This window comes from Branchiostoma lanceolatum, chromosome 18 (assembly GCF_035083965.1).
Source record: "Branchiostoma lanceolatum isolate klBraLanc5 chromosome 18, klBraLanc5.hap2, whole genome shotgun sequence".
NCBI classification, from domain to species: domain Eukaryota; kingdom Metazoa; phylum Chordata; class Leptocardii; order Amphioxiformes; family Branchiostomatidae; genus Branchiostoma; species Branchiostoma lanceolatum.
The window spans coordinates 6,061,105-6,079,345 of NC_089739.1; the positions used below are offsets into that span (position 1 = coordinate 6,061,105).

The following is an 18,241-nucleotide window of genomic DNA, read 5'->3' on the forward strand; positions in this document are numbered from 1 at the left end:
ATGAAACTAAAGCAATCTTGAAACTCCACGCATATCTTACCGTCCCTGACAATGTTTGCAGATTCCTTATCTACGGTGATTCCTTGCACCTGTCCGTTTGAAACTGCTTGTACAAAAACGTTTTCTACAGCGTTGACTGCATAAGCCGCCGTTATCATACGTACTTCGGTAACAACGGTGTTGTTGGAACTGTAACAAAACATGGAATGAAATTGATAGATTTTTATTTGAAATAGTTTGACTGGAAGACCATGGACAAAGCAAAGCAGATGAATTCAACATTTGTAAAAACGTTGTTGTCTTCATTTTCATTATGTTTGGCTACCTTGCTACAAAAAACAACAACCATCATTGTCAAGAACTGGGGGAAATGGCCTACCTTTTGGTAAACTTTGTTACGACGACTCGTTGGAAGCCAACAGTATTTCCCAGCTCTATGTTCATCTGTGGATGTAGGATACAACTTTTTACCATGTTATAAAAACTGACGAAATGCTGCAGAGTACAAGCGGAGATGCACAAAGGTTGGGGCAGTCTAAAGCCTAAGGGTTAACTACTCCGTCAAAATACACAGTTGAATTCTCTTGCCCAAGGTTGAACCGAATTTGCCTCTCGTAGAACAGGCTAGGTCATCAGAGACTATGTCGGCAGGTAGTACTGTGATCCCACCATCTCTTAAGCCAGAGAAAAGTGGAAACAACAACACGAAAAGGTTTAGCCTAGGGACATGTCCTTGGTGCTGAAAGCACGGCTACCGTAAAATTTAGCCATCATTTCGTCATACGTTTCCTAAATGTTCTGTATCAGTGCACTTAAGATAAGGGCCATGTCCCTGGTACTGAAATATAGCAGCTGTTATGGCCATGATTGACAGCTAGAAATACTTACCGCATTGACAACTTGCTTCTGCAAGGTCACATAGGCCTGGCTAGTGCTGTTTCGAAGGTCAGCAGACCATGTTTGCATCAAGGTCATCTGGGCAGTCTGGGAGGTCGTCACTGCAAAATATCACAGCGTTAATGTTAAAAAAGATATATGATTTTAGGATACTTTTCTAGTATTGACAAGATGACAAGTCATAAGAAAACAAGCAGCTGGAAAAATGTATTCAACAAGAAGAAACCGGAATCTTTAAACGTCTATAGAGATTTCTATGAAGGCCCTTCAACACGGTCTGAAGCCTTCAATCTTTATGGAACAAGCTTTCTCGTTATTGCTTCCCTGATGGGTATAAACTAATTTTTTCACGACTAAGGTGAACATACATCTGTTATCAGCTAAGGTGAACATACATCGGTCATCACAATGATGTTAGTCTAACCAAAAACATTGCAGGGGTTCAGGATGAGCCTTGTTTTGTGAAATGAAGTAAATAAAAAAAAAATCTTAATGTTGAAGTGTACAAACCGTCCGTTTTGATGGCCGCTGACGTGCGGACCACAGACAGGCTTCCTACGCGGCCAGACTGCACTGTGGTGATGAAGGTCTGCTGTGTCGATGTCTGGGCGTACACAGCCGTTACAATCCTCACTATCACAAGGATCTGATTGGACTTCCTGTAGTGTAAAAAGAAAACGTAGCTCAGTCATATTCATTTATGTTTGAACCTTTGTTTATTCATGATAAGCTCAAATCGGCACGAAGGCCGCTTTTCATTGAGGTCATGCGGGAAGAGGTAAGGGTCAGATACAATATAACAGAGATTGTATCTGACATCATTTCAAAGGGATATGAATATTAAACAATTATATAGTATTCTGCATGGTATGGCCGATACACGCCCTCATACAATACTATACACATTGCCAACAACAAACGGAACTGGAAGAAACTACCAGTCACCTAAACCACAGCCGATCGAAGATGATGATGATGATGAAGACTAACATTGTTAGGACTTGTGAATTGGACTTAAAGCAACTAAGAAAATATTTTTACCAGTATCTAATCAAAATTAACAGATACTTGTAGAGATCTGTCTTACTTACGTTTGTTTAAACTGAGTCACTTCAAGCCCTTGGAATCCAACGTTCACCAGAAGTTTCTGGGTCATCTGAAAATGTAACAAGGATTGTAAACAACGGTTCAAAACATTCCTGTTAACCTGAATGAGTTACTCCACACACATGCCTGGACAGAAATGGATCACACCCGGCCCCTTCTAACAATTTCCGTCCAAACAACTCCTTTGGTCTTAAAAAGGAGATGCAATACACGGATCGGTGGATGGATGTAAGGATGAATGATGTGCGATAAATGGATACATGAATTTAAGGAATGAGTGGTATACCTCCTGTTCTATCTTGCGAACAAGTACTGTGTAGGCCTCTGTTGTTCTGTTCACCAGGTCTATAGTCCAGTTCTGTGCCACAGACATCGTCATTGTAGATGACACGCTCACTACACCGACAAGGGGAAAATCAGTAAAACTATATTTTGCAACTGTTATGAGTTAAAACATGACCTTTGTATCTATAACAATTGAAGAATTGCATCCCTACGCCTCCGTCATTCCCAGTTTGAAGCGCGGCATTCAAAGTTTACTTTTACAAGAAAACAGTACATATCTTTCGTGAACGTGTATGTCGATTCTACCATACTACTTTGTTCAATCTAAGGGGAAAATGTTGTATTTTGATGTCATAAACACTTGGAACAAATTTTACAGAAAATATGCTTGATTGTTGAATGCTACATCTTACATAATGAAAGACAAAGACACTTAGGAAAGCAGCCTGACATGATAATGATATATATATTGAGATAAAAGTTTAAGGATGTACAAAGAGGTTTTTGGCTCTTACTTATGCAGAATATAGGAATAGGTAGACAATTATAGCAGCTGTAAATGTTCTGAATATGTACCATCTGTGGTTATCGTAGCTGATGTTGAGTTCAGACTAAGGGTTCCAACTTGTCCTGTTGAGACGACTTGTTGGAATGACGTCTCGACAGCTTTGCTTGCGTAGGCGGCAACAATCATCCGCATCACTGCAACAGTGGTGTTGCTGGTTCTGTACCGCAGGTTAACAGGTCAGGCATCAACATACATATAGAAAATCGCATAAATCGTTTCAGAATAAAATAGAATAGAATAAAGATATATAAAATACATTGTAAAGTGGCAGGGAAATAAAATTGTCCCTATCATTTACGTAAAACATTGGCCTTTCTGAAAACATCTATATGCAATCTTTAAATGAATTGTGTGAATTCTTTGGTGGAAAAAATTAGCAATGGGTCCTAACGCCACTGAAAAGGGGTCCTAGTCATACTAGTTAATGGGGGAGTCATTTCTGTGACGCCACGACCTGTGGCTAATTTATCTTGCCAAAGACCACACGGTAACCAATTGATTTAGAAATTACATAGATATTTTCAGAAAGGCCATTTTTTATTTGAATGAATGATAAAATTTTCTTTCATTGGTACTTTGTATACCAAACTAGCGTGCGCGTGACCTTATAAGTTTGTCAAAAAAACTCACCCCTGCTTGAATGTTGTGACATCTACACGTTGGAAACCAATGGTGTCTACCAGCTCTGACGTCACCTGTATGATAAACAAACATGTCTTTTCGTTCCATGATCTTTGATCGCCAAAAAGGTATGTATAGATGGACAAAAACTATCTATCGACCTGATAAAATATATCAAACAGGATAGACTCACAGCCTCCTGCACTTGAGTTTTCAGTATGGCGAAGGCCTTGCTGCTGGTGTTGGCTAATTCGGCTGACCAGACCTGGCTAACGGTCATCTCAGCGGTCTTGGAAAGGGTCACTGAAAAATAACAAGATTTATAATCCTCTATAAAATCTACACCAAATGTGTGTTATTAGCTCATGGATTGTAGAGTCTTTCGCTTTAATGGATAGCAAGCACTTAGCCTTTGAACGCTTGGCATGACAGGCCAGAAGTAGCAAGCTGTGGACAGCCAAAGTCAACAAGATCAAGTGACAGTGTAAACATGTAGCATTTAACCAGTGGGTCCAAAATATGAAACGTAACTTACATTACATTCTTGGGCATTTGGGCAGGAAAATACTTGAGATATCACAGTGAATATTATAGATGCTTGTGACAAATCTACTATGAATACTACATGTATGATGAGGAAACATGCAGTGAGGATTTTTTTGTTCACGCATCTTACTCAGCTATTTAATTGTTTCTATGTTTGAGCACTCACCATCTTTCTTTATGATAGCAGATGAGGAAATGGCATCCAGAGTTCCAATCCTGCCAGTTTGCACAAGCGTCACAAAGTTCTGCTGGACTTGAGTCAAAGCATACTGGGCAGCAACAACCCTCAGAATAACCTCAACTTTTCCTGATTGTCTGAAATTAGAATTAAAAAAAAAAAACGGTATGAATTAGGTCTATTGAAAACAAAACAGCTAGATATGAAGAAAAAAAGTGATCTCAAACCAGAGCTATTCTTCCACTAGTTTTGACAGAGAAGACTGTCGCTATGTACAGTGGAACGAAGACTTAATTCTTACATGTGCATACTAGTAAGCATGAAGTATTTCGTTCGCGGTAGCTGGTTTGTTTTCCTGGTAATATTATGTCTGTTAGGCACTTACACATGTTTTTGAACAGATAACCACGTTTCTTACAAAGAAGTACTTACGTTTGCTTCAGCTGAGTGACTTCTATACCACTGAGACCAGCTGTTGTCAGCAACTTTTCATTCACCTGTAATTCAGCACCACAGACAGACACCATGTTAACTTTCATTGTGAAGAATTAAAATCATGGCATAAGTTTAGAACAAAGAATCTAAGGTAGAAAAGTCTGTGACGAATATAATGACTTCACATGTCATTTCGGAGTCGGTAAAACCTTTATAAACAGTTTCGTTGTATTCAAATAAAAGTTCATCAGTGACAGTAATTGACATTGAAAAGATCTTCATATGGCCATTTACATCGGAGGCTATCAACCATAACTCAGCCGAGACGGGAGCCGGTACAAACTATTGCTGACGTCACAATCCGTTTAGGTCGCGTGACATAGGCTTTCGCCGTAATTTCAATGGGTCATGCCGTATATTGATAAGTTTTCTTTGGATGTTGCACACGTACACGGGGTATATCATAAACGTTTAAGAAACCTACATTTTGCTCTATTTTGACCTTGAGGTCCTGGTACGCTTGTGATGATTTGTTCTGGAAATCCACAGACCAGGTCACAGGTACGGACATCGACACAGTGGCCGATGTACTGACTGAAAACAACATACATATAAAATGAAGTATGAAGCGAATCCTCAATGGAGAAAAAATACTTCATAGGAAGCTTAGAAGATTTATACTAGTCTCGTTGGGTTTTCGTATCAATGATATCCATTAAAACGAGTCAGTATATTTACTGAATTATATACAATAGGGTTTTTAAAAACGTCTGCCATGTAGTTACTTTTCATAAGCAATTACACGTAGTTTGATTTTAATCAACATGCATCATGCATGCTGTGTTACTGGCTCCAGTTTCAAGAATTCTGCATAAATTTAGCTCCATTTGCCAGAATTCTGAACCATTTTTCAGAATTCTGGCTCCATTTACAGAATTCTGCAAAATTCTTCAGAATTGGGCTAATCCCCAGGGGGTCATCAATGGCTGCTAAATATCTTTAACTTTATTTCTACCTACCAGATGTGATATTAAGCCATTTAGGTTTAAGATGGCTGAAATGTGGGAGGTATTCCTAAATCAAACTGGAGGCTGTGTTATATGCTTAACATATAATTCCTTACCATCTTCAGTTACAACAGCAGACTGAGGCTGCACTGTGACTCTCCCAATCTTTCCAGACGAAACTCTTGATACAAAAACGTTCTGAATATTCTTCACTGCATAGGATGCAGCCATCAACCGAGTTGTCACAACTACTGTGGACGTAGAACTGATGAAAAGAAAATTCAAATCGTTATCTATTATCTTAAGAAGGCTCCTGTGCAACAACGTTTATGCTATGCATTAGCATAACTTCATTTTTACCGAAAGTATTTGATTTAAGCAAATTTGAATATGACCTACATGTATGTAACGTCCTGTATTATAGACATTCTATTTGCGTTTCTATATAGAATAATGCCATCATTGTTTTCTTATCACTTACTAAAGATGTAACGATATAAAAGTATGCAGTTTAAAAGAGACACCTTACAGGTAACTGAAATAAGATTTCTGGGCAAGAATATGATATGATCAAAGAATTGTACCTATTTTTGAAGTCAACAATGACAACACGCTGAAAGCCTGGTGTCTCAGAAAGCTCTACTCTCAGCTGAGGAATAAAAACATGACAAATGTAAATCCGGTATTAGAACATTAGCAAGTTGAAGATAGCTTTACTCAACGTTGCAATAAGATCATATTGCATAAAGCTCAATTTATATAAATTTTATAGCTTTCAAAAACACTATCTCAAAAATAAGTTTCGCCACTTTACTTGGTTTCAAGCGCTCAATCAAGACAAGGCAACACCCCACTTTGGGAGAGCACCAAAAGGATATCACTAAGATACACTCAATGTCAAGTTTCTGAGATATTCAAGCACTTACTGCTTCTTCCACTTCTTTGGTTAGAGCCGTTGTGACAACAGATGTCATGTTTGTTAGCTCAGCTGACCACTGCTTGGCCAAGGTCATCTGGGCTGTCCGTGACTTTGTTACTGCAAATAAGATTATCATTAATATTGCATTCAAATACCAATGATTAAATTTAACTTCAATTTCATTACAGCAACTGATGATGTAGTCGATCAGATATGAGAAATGCCAGCGTGAAAAGAGATGGACTTTTCATTACTTTTGAGCAAGATGTTTTACGAAGTGCTTAAGAATCATGATTTTGGTATCACTTACCGTCCTTCCTAACAGTTGCAGATGTCGATATGACAGGGATGGTGACCACCCTTCCTGTCTGCAACACTCTCACAAAGGCTTGTTGAGCCTGAGTCAAAGAATACCCCGCTGCAACGATCCTGACGATCACCTGTACCTGATTGGCTTCCCTGCAGAAAAAGAACATGGCATCGTAAGCATAATAACCCATTATTGAGATCTTTTACTTCTATTACGGACAAAGAGTGTCCATTGTGATTTTTGTAGGCACTAAGTGGTTCAATAGCTGGTCAAATGATATGTCTTTCCATGCAGAAAGTTGTGCAAGAAGATTCAATATGATAAATCAGAAGTTACTTACGTTTTCTTAAAGTTGACCACTCTGATCGTATGGAATCCAACAGTCTGTACTAACTTTTCTGTCATCTACAAATTTGAAAGAAAGAAAAGAAAGAAAGAAAAGAAAGATGAACAAACTAAGCAACGTTGATTCAGTAGCAGCAAACCGAATTCGTTCTCTTTAATCCTTCTTTAAGATCAAAACCTACAAAATGTTCAACTTGCAAGTTCTGTTAGTAAGTGCACTTTGAAAATTAGAACACACCTTGCATGGATAAAAACTTAAACTGATAACTTTGAACATAATGGTGGAATGGTACCTCTTGTTCTACACGTATTTGTAGGTCTTTGTAAGCTTTTGATGTCTGGACTTGTAGATCATTGGACCATGACTGGGTAACGGTCATAGTGGCAGTTGATGACACACTCACTGTTAAAGGACAAAAAGAAACAACCTTATTTCATGTGAGCAATTGTGATGCAAAAAGAGATGTACAATAAAAAGACGCAAATAAAGACTTATCATGCAAAAAACTTTAAGCTTTAAGCTTGCTAGACAAGTGGTGTTAAAATACGATTGTAGAAAGAGCTTTGATGAATGAAATGAAATCTAAGTAAACCCAGAAAATGGTAAATGCCAACAAAGACAAATATGAAGTTTACAGTGCGATATTAGAAAGAAAAAAACTATTGTATCGTTTATAAAGATGAACAAAAGGTTCAAACAATATCAATAACAAAGATATAGCCTTACAAAGTGATAAATTATCATAATATTTCTTACCATCTTTGGTAAAGGTAGCAGAGGATTTTTCCACTGCAAGAGTCACAAGTTGTCCAGAGGAGATTGCATTAATGAAGGATGTCTGGATGGTAGACAGGGCATAGGGAGCTACCATGATGCGAAGTACAACTTCTGTCTTGTCTGCCACACTGGGTAAAAAAGACGCTTGAGTATCATGCAAATTTAATTTTAAAAAGTCAGTTGTTCAAGCCATGAGAGAAAGATATTTCTTGCAGAAATCATAGGACTAAAACTTTTTTATTGAACATGTCTTTATTGAACTTTCAGCCCTGTTAGCTAAAACTAACCTTTGTTTGATCTCTGCCACATCCACTTGCTTGAACCCAATATCTTGGTCTACCAAGACCTCCAAAAGCTAGAAAAACACATGATTGGAAATGCCAGCTTGACAACATGGAAAAGGACAATGTGATCACATACTTCAGAAAAGCATATTCACGCAGAAAAACAGAACTAAAGGTAAAGTTTAATTAAGATTTTCGAGGTGTCACTAAAACGTACTGTTAAGGGTAACCAGACAATTCCTCGGAAAACACCATTGTTTCAACTCTTACCTCAAGCTCCACTTTCTTCTTCAGAACCTGATACTCCGTTGTCTTGTTGGTAAGTTTAGGGTTGAATGTCTGACTGAGAACAAAGCTGGCAGTTGTCGTTGTGCTCACTGTAAAAATATAACGTTGACATGCTCAATGTAAAACCTACATGTATGGCTGAAAAATCAGCATTGACATTTTCATTCCCATTCTGCTTCTCTGGCTAGAGAGAGACAAAATCATCTTTATTGTGTTTACACCAAACAAACAAGCACAATATGAAATATTCTACTTTTCTAGACTACTGATTAATTTATTTACAAATGGAAGAAGTGAAATTTTAATTCAATTCTATTGGTATTCTTACCATCCCGTTTGATCTCCACTGATGCTGGATCGACAGGAAGTGTCTCGACCTGTCCAGTGCTGGCGACCTCCAGAACGGTGGCCTGAACCTTTGCTGTGGCATAGTCAGCGGACAGAACACGGATTTTTGCTCGTGTCTGGTTCATTTCCCTGTCAAGTAAAATCCAAATTTACGGCATTGTAAAAGCCTAAAATCTTACACTAATTAATTAGAAAAGCTCTCCAGGGCATTTAGAGCCATAATTCTTGCCAGCTCTAATCATTTCTCATACAATTTCCATATTGGTGTGAAATGGCCTGTTCCTTTTCCTTTTTGAATTCAACTGTCAATTTGTCAACTGTCAATTTGTGAGTCAAAAAAGCAACAACTATACAATGGTGGACAAAAGATGGCTTGGTATTCAACCTGTTGGTGGAAACGTGCTGGGAATTTGGATCAATATAGATACAACCGCTCAGTACAACTCAAGGTAAATCAAGACAGTCGTAAACAGCAATCTACCTTTCAAATCGAGAAACCTCAACTCTCTGGAACCCAACAGTTGTGATGAGAGCCTGGAAAAACTGTGGGGGAAAGGAACAAATTCACATAACTTTGTCATACATCCAACTAAATTAACTCTACACATATCTGCAAGATCATTCGACAATCAATCATATAAAGGTTGAATGTTAAGAGAAGTAGAATATCAACTAGTAGCTAATGCTGCAAAAGAACAGGATATTCAATATAATGTTGAATCAGATGCTGTTTTACGCACCTCTTTCTCGACTCGCTTTTCCAGGTTTTTGTACGCAACACTGGATACGTTTGTAAGATCTTCATTCCATTCCTGTTTCACAACCAGTGAGACTGTAGATGTGATCCCAACTGTAAAGGAACAGGAAAAAGAACAGATGTATTCATATCATCCATTTTCTATTTTCTATTTTCAGACAAGTAAAACTGGAGAAATATTTTAATTTTCTATCCCATAACACTGGAAATATATTATTTTACTATTAAGAATCAACATGCTGATACCTGAAGTCCCCTTCCTCGACAAATATGTACTTGCTGTAATTGGTTCTCTTTATGAGACATAATCAAGTTTACCATCTCTAAAAAATGTTCTGGATTAGGAAGAGTCAATCTGTCATATACATCAACCATCCCTCAACCGAAAAAGGGTTAAATACCCGACTGCTAGGGACCTGCCGGTGTTGTCACACTCCCATTCAGGGCAAGACATAGGCTTTGGGTCATTTTAGCTTGAGAGGGATCAGAGGACTGATCAAAAGCTTGTTGGTATGTTTATTTTGGGTACGGAAATAGCATAATATTTGTGATAAGCTTACCATGATCGCATTAACATGTCAATATAAAGCTTTCAAATCGGTTAAAACCTGGTCACTCCTGGACCAGTTCTTCCCTTTATAGTCACTGCCGAAAGACAGCAGATGCAGTCTGAAATGTCTGACCGTTTCCAAATTTTATCCAGTTGTTGAAGTACCTGTCATTTGGCGTATCATATTACCTGAATATCTAACCCTTCATCGACAAAGCTTACCGTCTGTTTTGTACCCCACTGTACTGCTGTTGACCTGTAATGACCCCACCGTCCCGTCAGCCACTGCTGTAGTAAAAGCGGTTCTCACTTCGTTTGTAGCGTAGTCAGACTTCAGGATGGCTACAATCGCTTCTACATTTGCATCACTGAATAGCAAGGAAAACATCTTTAAGTTAATGAGCGCTTAGTCTAATGATGTCTTTCTCATTATCCAAATTTGACACGATCTACACAAATCATCACAGACACTAAAGTTAAAATTTACACCATACACATTCCTTATAATTCAATGTAACTGAAATTTGGCCGGTTATAAGAATGTGCTGCGAAAGGCTTGTGAAGTCTTATTGACAAGAAAACAGAGAAAACACCAGATGACTTTAAGATATATTTAAACTCACCTTTGTCTGAATTGTACAACGTTTGCTTCTAGAAATCCAACAGTGGGTACCAACACGGTTCTGACCTATGAGAAAAGAGGAAGAACTGATACACGTGTAGATATCTTTGTTCCCATCTAATGCTCAGGTCCCAATCACGCCGGAGCCTGTAGGGGGTGTAGTCCCGGCCGGCCCCTGAAGCCACAACCACAAGTTTGTCCCAGTGTTCGCAAAATTAGCTCATGGCGTCTCTTTGTAACCGGATCCCGTGTTGATTTTAAGTCCGAGCTAAAATGATTCTGGGTCCTGGTCGGGCCTAAAAATCAAGGATAGCCCGACAGCTGCAGGGTGTCCCACGGGGCCACGTACGCGTCTCACGCCCGAAAAAAAAGCCCGTCAAATACCTGGCGAGCCCCCTTTTTCTAATTGCATTACAGACATACCTGAGGGGACATTCAGCCATCCATCCTGTAGGGAGCATTGAGCATGTTAAGGAACCTTCCAAAATCAAAACACATTGTTCCAGTTGTTGATGAGAACTTCTCTCCATACAATGTAGATCTCCACGTCTTACCATAAAAACAGCAAGTAAACTTGCTGCCCTTTGTGCCAAGTTGTCTTGCTGTCGTGCTTCGTCCTCAGTCTATAGTAGGACGCTTTATCGTTACCTAGCCTCAAGGTAAGGTAACGATAAAGCGCCCTACTATAGACTGAGGACGAAGCACGACTCTATGACAAAGGACGAAAAACGAGCTTACCTGTTCTTCCACCTTGCTTGCTAGGGCAACGAACTGTGTAGACTTTTCATCCGTCAGGTTGGCTGTCCACTTCTCAGTCTTAAGAACCAATGAGGCTGTAGAACTGGTGATAACTACAAAAGAAAAATTCAGATCCGCTCACCCACAATGTGGTTCATTTTCTGTTGTTGCAAGGGTTACACATGCTTGAGCCGAAGTATACAAATCAAACGTGCAAAATTCAACTCTTTTAAAATCAGCTTAACTCAAAGGGAACATTGATATGTAGATATCAAAGGCATCATGTTAGAAGACTTACCAGATGCACACTAAAGTGTCAAAGAAGAAAAAATACAAAATAAACTCTCTGAAACGTACCATCATTTTCTATCATGGCTGTAGTCCTGTTTACAGCAAGACCAAGAATGCTGCCACTTTGAACGACTGTGGTGAATGCCTGTCTGACTTCCTCTGTGGCATAGTCAGCTTTGATGATTTTCACATCAACAACGGTTTTTCCTTTCCTGTAGAAGGCAAAAAACAATGCTTTTGAATAACAAAGTATAATCAAATGACAATATATCACATTTTGAATAGGAGCATACTGATGATTTAAATATGACAAAATGTGGCGATAAGTAAGAACTTGTAACTGGCTTTGCGATCTATCCTAGGTTTCTAGTAGGCTATTGTAGCTTGAACAAAGGTCCTATTTCTTGCAACCATATTTTGTGTTCACATTTGAAACTGACTAATGCTAGGGACTTCTTGATCTAAAAGTAAGTATGTGCTATAACAGCAATTCATTATGTCTATACACTATACTAAAAGTTAAAAAGGAATTCCAAATCAACTCACTCTTCATGGAAACCCGTTACAGCAATGCGCTGCACACCCAGAGTGTTGGCTATCTGTTCTGTCAGCTACAAGTAAAGGACATGTATCACGTTACATTGAGGATACATCTGACATCACTACAAATCTTTGAAACTGTTCACATGCAATTCGTTACTTGTACACATTTCCTCACCCATTAAGTACATGTCAATACATGTAGTTTCCATGAGTGCAAAGCGTCAACTACAAATTATGTGCCAAAGGAACTTCTTGGCAAAATGTTCTATAAAAGCTGTTACTTACTCCATCCTCTACCCTCTCTTTAAGGGTGACAAACACAGATGATGAGGTGTTCAGGAGATCTGTGGTCCACATCTGTTCTGACAGGGTCAGGAAAGCTGACGTTGATGACGCAACTGCATGGAATTTGATAATATTTAAACAGTTATATACAACAGTTAAGAACTGAAAAAGCAAGATTCTGTAATTACATAATACGTTTTTACTGGTTAGTAGTACAGATTACTGTCTTAAGTTTAGCTATCAAAATTAAAGTATGTTATGTGACAGGTGCAAAAACAAGTATGTTGAATAACATTACTGTATTTACTGATCGATTTATGTAAAACTTTATGAAACGGTCAAATAAATTCAAAATCATGTTTAATTTAAACTGTAGCTCTACCAAGGAACATCTTGTGTGTGTCTGATATAGAAATACATATTAAAAGGCTAAAAGAGAGGAAGCTCATTTTACCATCTCTCCTGGTTGTAGCTGAAGTTGTGCTGACAGTGACGCCCTTGAGTTGGTTTTTCTCCACCAGACTAACAAAGTTTTGCTGTGTTTCTTTCAGTGTGTCGGCAGTGGACATTATCCTCACCACAACTTGTGTCTGGTTGGATTCTCTGAAAATTAAAACAATGTCGGAGTAACAAAGTTAGCAGCTGACATGACAAAATCATACTCGGTGTGAGGAACCATCCCCACGAGATACGGACATAACGTAGTCTTAGATAAAGCTAACCTACTTAAATAGACTTATTTTACAATTATGAATCTTTCTTAACAGTATAAAACAATCTGACGTGCGATGTTGGGGAAGAAGTTCTCACAATACTCATAAAAAAGACAATATACTTACGTCTTCATGAAATTGGCAACCTCCACATTTTGGAACCCAGGAGTCTGTAGCAGGTTTACAAGCAGCTGTAGATACAGAGCAACAGTGATCACTGAAATTATTTTGTACACATTTTGCAGTGGTAGACAGTAGATTCCATGAAATAGCAATATTTCCTTCCCTATATATTGGAACACAAAACAAATGATAAATTCCATGGCTGTTGCATGCCAATAATATTGCGGACAGGAAATGTTGGGTTTCCGGTCCAAGCTGGTGTTCAGATATGCATATTTAAGTAACTTACCGTTTGCTCTATTTTCGTTTGCAATTCCTTGTAGACCACTGAGTCTGTGTTCTGAAGTTGTGGGTTCCATTCCTCAGTCACAACCATGGAGGAAGTGGCAGACTGGCTCACTGAAGTTAGAAAGATAATGTAAATATTACAACACTTAGCATTTAATGAAATCAAAATCATCATTCTTATTGGTTGCAGTGGAAGCTTTTCTTATCAGTAAGGATTCAAATGAAGTTTCAAAAGCCAGTCGTCTATATTTTGACATTATCATATTGAAAAGTCACGGTCAATATGGCTCTGCGAAAGAGGTAATATTCTAAGAAAAAATGGTAGGTAAAGATTAGACAGTCTTTTTTAAGACTTGTAGTTTTCTTTCAGTCACAAAACAATTTTAACGATCTATACGAGAGTATGAGTGAAGACAATTGCCAAACAGTAAATGGCAAACGTAAGGAAATAAGCAAAATGTCATTTCATCCTACCATCTTCAACAATAGTGGCTGATGTGTTCACTACTTGAACTGTCCCCAACTGTCCTGTTTTTGTAGCCTCCAAAAAGGATGACTGCGTTTCCAACAAGGCATAAGGAGCTATGGTCACCCTGGTGGTCACTTCCACCTTGCCATCAGAACTATAAGAAAAATGAAATGTGACAACAAGATTCGAAATTCAAATTCGAAAATTTAATTCCTTTTCTTTGTTTCTCGCTATAAACATATATATCAATGCTGGAATCCCTCTGTAGTTGAAAAGGTGAAACAATTTCTTTTCAAATAATTGTGGGTAAATGATATACTCAACTTGAATTTGAAATAAAATGAATAGAATGTATAGAATACACAGAATCACACAATTAATGGAACATTTAAAGTGTGACAAGGCAGGACACAGTTCAGGACTAAGGCTTTCAAACAGTCTTACCTTTGTTTGTACTCCTTGACATTGACTCTATTAAATCCAGCATTCTGAACAAGCATGATTGATACCTGAAAGAAGCAAAATCATCAATATACATGCAGTTAGAAATAGAGCCAATGGCTAGTTGGAACAGGAGGGTCATCTCCTTGGTGCTGAAAGATTGACTATTACTACGTTGACATCCATTGGTTACTTACATGAGTTCTCTTCTGTAGCTAGCTTCATATGACCATCCCCTGCCAAATCATGCTGTAACCTGATTCAGATGTAAGTGAATACATTTGTACACTAACAAACAAAGGGAAGTTAAATAAAGTCTGTCCAGTTGTTTTATTGTTGTTGAATAATCTCCAGCTAAACTGGTGGTTGTAACAATTTGGCAGACAGTATTTCCTGCATTGTCCTTGCAAAACGAAATTGCTGACACTCAGTATCAATTTTTTTTAGAAATACTAGTTAAGAAATTGAAGAAGATGATACAAACCTCGTCCTCTATTTGCTGGGTCAGTCTCCTGTATTCCTGTGAAGTTTTGTTGGTAAGTTGAACAGACCAAGACTGTGTGAGGACTGTGCTAGTTGTGGACGAGATGCTTGCTGAATACAAAAGATCAGAACGAAAACAAAACTGAGTCCCTCCATCTATAACCATACAGTAAAACGAAACAGAATGTACCCAGGCAAGGAATTGATCTTTATCCACGAAGCTTGGTATGAGCGATTTATTTGGCGGATCGAATCAGGATAAATTCCGTGGCTGGGTCAATCCCTATTCACAAATCCAGGTATAGATCGGGTCTAAGTAAGTTTATCATAAAAACACTCATTGTACAAAGGTATTGACAAGTGCATTGTAAAACAATTGTCAAAATGCTCACCATCTCTCTTAAAGTTGGTAGTGGTACCGTTTCTAACAGTAAAGACCCTTGGTCCAACCTCTCGCTCTTGTGCAATGACTTCAAACCGTCTGCTGATGTCCGCCGCAGAGTAGTCCGCTGTTATGATCCGCAACACTACTTGGGTTTGGTTACTTCCACTGAGAAAAAGAAGTTATCCAAACAACTGTAATACGACAGATTGCCAAACCAGGTAAAGGATGGTTAGTTGAATGTTTTCATGTTCATGAGCAAGTACAACAAGAGCTGCATGGAATAGCAGTTTGCCCAACAAGCGATGATCTTTGTTTGGGTTAAGCTGTAGGTCACAGGTGACGAAGATCAACCACGACTGATGACATCACCATAGCAAAAAGCTTCAGTCTACCAGAACCAAGAACACCGGCAGCAATGCTGTCCCATCAAACAAAAAGCCATCTGAACAAAACAAGAGCTCGAAAAATCTTCAGTGCCTCCATGATGTGAATGAACCAAGCATAAAGAAAGGAAAATGTCTGCTGCCACTTCTTGTGGTCCAGATTCCTTAAGCCGAGCTGAGCACACAAGCAAGAATACATCACCAAATGGCATAGTGATGATAAAAGAAATGAAATGGATTGCTTGAATGGTAAGACGTCTGACAACGACGAAGCAGGGTTAAGACGCTGTTTAGACATATCAGTGTAAGGCTTAGTCACCTGTTAAGCGACAATCATGTAAGCCATTTCAGGTGAAAAGCAAAAGAATGCACCCAATGTGATAAGAGTACAACCACATAGAAGTGCCTGAAATTGCTGATGGAATCCTGCCCAACCCAACAAATGCAAAGTGATGTTAGACACTGATGGAGTAGACAATGCATTCTGTTCTTTAAAAGAGTCAGACTCAAGTTAGGCTCAGCGGAACTCCTTTTCAACAGATATTAAAGTGCAGAAGGTCAACAGGAGATGATTGGTTAGACCAAGTGGAAACTTTGCAACAAATGCAGAAAGCTTAATGATGTTCCCTAGGGTGTGTTTCCACAGAATTACGTTCACTGTTTGAATCCCTGCAAAAGACGTACAAAAAAGCTGCCACCTGAAAAGTTGAAGAGTTTTGTAATTGTTATATGAGGTTAAAGGCTTTAAAAGCAAAGGTTCTGCTCGCCAGAGTTAATAATATTATCTAAGGTGGGCTCTATGACTCACGTGCGGACAAACGTGTGTAGCACAACCCGTTGGAACCCAAGGACGATAATCAAGGATTCTGAAAACTGCACAGAAGAGAAAAAAAGTGTTAGACTCTGTTTACTATAAATAAGCATATTGATACATGAAAAGCTCATATTTACAATTTTAAAGACATTTTATTCTGTGCTTCAAAAGTTCCTTATGTTTGAATTCATCACCCACTCCACAATCCACTATCCAGTTGCTTGAGTAACGTCAGCGTTTTTAATGTATGATACCGATACCACACTTAATCTTCTCCCTGCTGCCTAACTTTGTAACTAATAGTAATAGAATTGTGTGCCAAACGGCTACTTCAGTGTGCTAAAGGTTAATCATTATCATTACTTCAAATGTACACGTCTTGTTTTGATTATTTGTTAGCTTGGAGGGTAAAGAAACGGAGATTTCTACGCAAGACTCTTCACAGTATCTAAACATTACAGGTGGTAATGATGCTGTTGCTTTAAATGATAGGGCTAAGAACAATAACCTACCGCCTGTTCCACTTGTTTTTTCAAGGTGACATACTGTGGTGCAGAAGGGTTCGTCAGGTCAGCTGACCAAGGTTGGGTCAAGGTCATGGATGCAGTCGACGTGATGCTCACTTAAGTGTTAGGATATCAAAGACAAATTAAATAGTGTTATGCTTAAACATTGTGAATTTGGCAAACGCAATTGTATGTCATCCATGCATACTGATTGTCTTAATATTTACATGTCAAAGAAAAATATAAGATTTCTTTTTCACAAAACATAGAAGCAAACTAAGCTAACCTACATGTACACATTTAGGCCATGCGCAACTATGATTTGAAAACGGCTATAGTAGTAAAATCATGGTACTCTAGGCATGCCTAGGTTTGCCTAGCAAACTAAACATACTGTCTTTTGTATCCTGTCTTGTCTGTATATTTTCACATCAAAGTTACTACTTTCTTAGGACTTGGGTGTTTTAGTTAAAAACTCTATACTATAATACAACTTAGTTGTCAAATACATAAAACAGTTAAATAAGCATGCACACCGTCTTTCTTGATCACAGCAGACGCCGGGTCCACAGTAAGACTTCCAATTTTCCCAGAAGACACAACATTCTGAAAGGACATCTGTGCTCCTTTTGAGGCATAGTCAGCAAGAACCAGCCTGACCAGGACTTCAATATTGCCAGAACTGGATACAAGAGGAAAGCATACATGTAATGCGACTGCTCAACGGTTGAAAGTGACTTCACAATATATTTGTTAATGATGTAAAAGACATTTTAGCAACAAATCAAGACTTGCTCAAAGACCTACTCATATAGTAAAACTAGTGGTAAGGGCAAGATGAATACGGAAAGTCTGGAGAAATAAAAGTGAGCTGCCTAGATATTGCACGGGCTGTCTAGATACAAATAGCTTCTCATTATCCTTGCTCATTCTC

The 18,241-nt window shown here is 38.5% G+C and overlaps 1 protein-coding gene and 2 long non-coding RNA genes across 3 annotated transcripts; all 3 read right to left on the minus strand.

Moving 5' to 3' along the window:
- Positions 1–46: 46 nt before the first annotated feature.
- LOC136423813 (uncharacterized) lies at positions 47–974 on the minus strand. Its single transcript, XR_010753794.1, has 3 exons — positions 889–974; positions 380–444; positions 47–189 (listed from the first exon to the last, which is right to left on the minus strand). It is a non-coding gene; the product is annotated as an uncharacterized lncRNA (long non-coding RNA).
- A 236-nt stretch (positions 975–1,210) lies between these two features.
- On the minus strand, positions 1,211–8,120 carry LOC136424659 (streptococcal hemagglutinin-like). Its single transcript, XM_066413283.1, has 17 exons — positions 7,976–8,120; positions 7,512–7,621; positions 7,214–7,278; positions 6,874–7,022; positions 6,571–6,680; positions 6,229–6,293; positions 5,761–5,909; positions 5,122–5,231; positions 4,635–4,699; positions 4,191–4,339; positions 3,672–3,781; positions 3,488–3,552; positions 2,866–3,014; positions 2,291–2,400; positions 1,989–2,053; positions 1,408–1,556; positions 1,211–1,221 (listed from the first exon to the last, which is right to left on the minus strand). Exons 1-17 carry the CDS (start codon positions 8,088–8,090, stop codon positions 1,211–1,213), a joined length of 1,746 nt encoding a protein of 581 aa, XP_066269380.1. The 5' UTR covers positions 8,091–8,120.
- A 5,707-nt stretch (positions 8,121–13,827) lies between these two features.
- Positions 13,828–14,806, minus strand: LOC136423814 (uncharacterized). Its single transcript, XR_010753795.1, has 3 exons — positions 14,740–14,806; positions 14,301–14,449; positions 13,828–13,937 (listed from the first exon to the last, which is right to left on the minus strand). It is a non-coding gene; the product is annotated as an uncharacterized lncRNA (long non-coding RNA).
- Between the last annotated feature and the right edge of the window lie 3,435 nt (positions 14,807–18,241).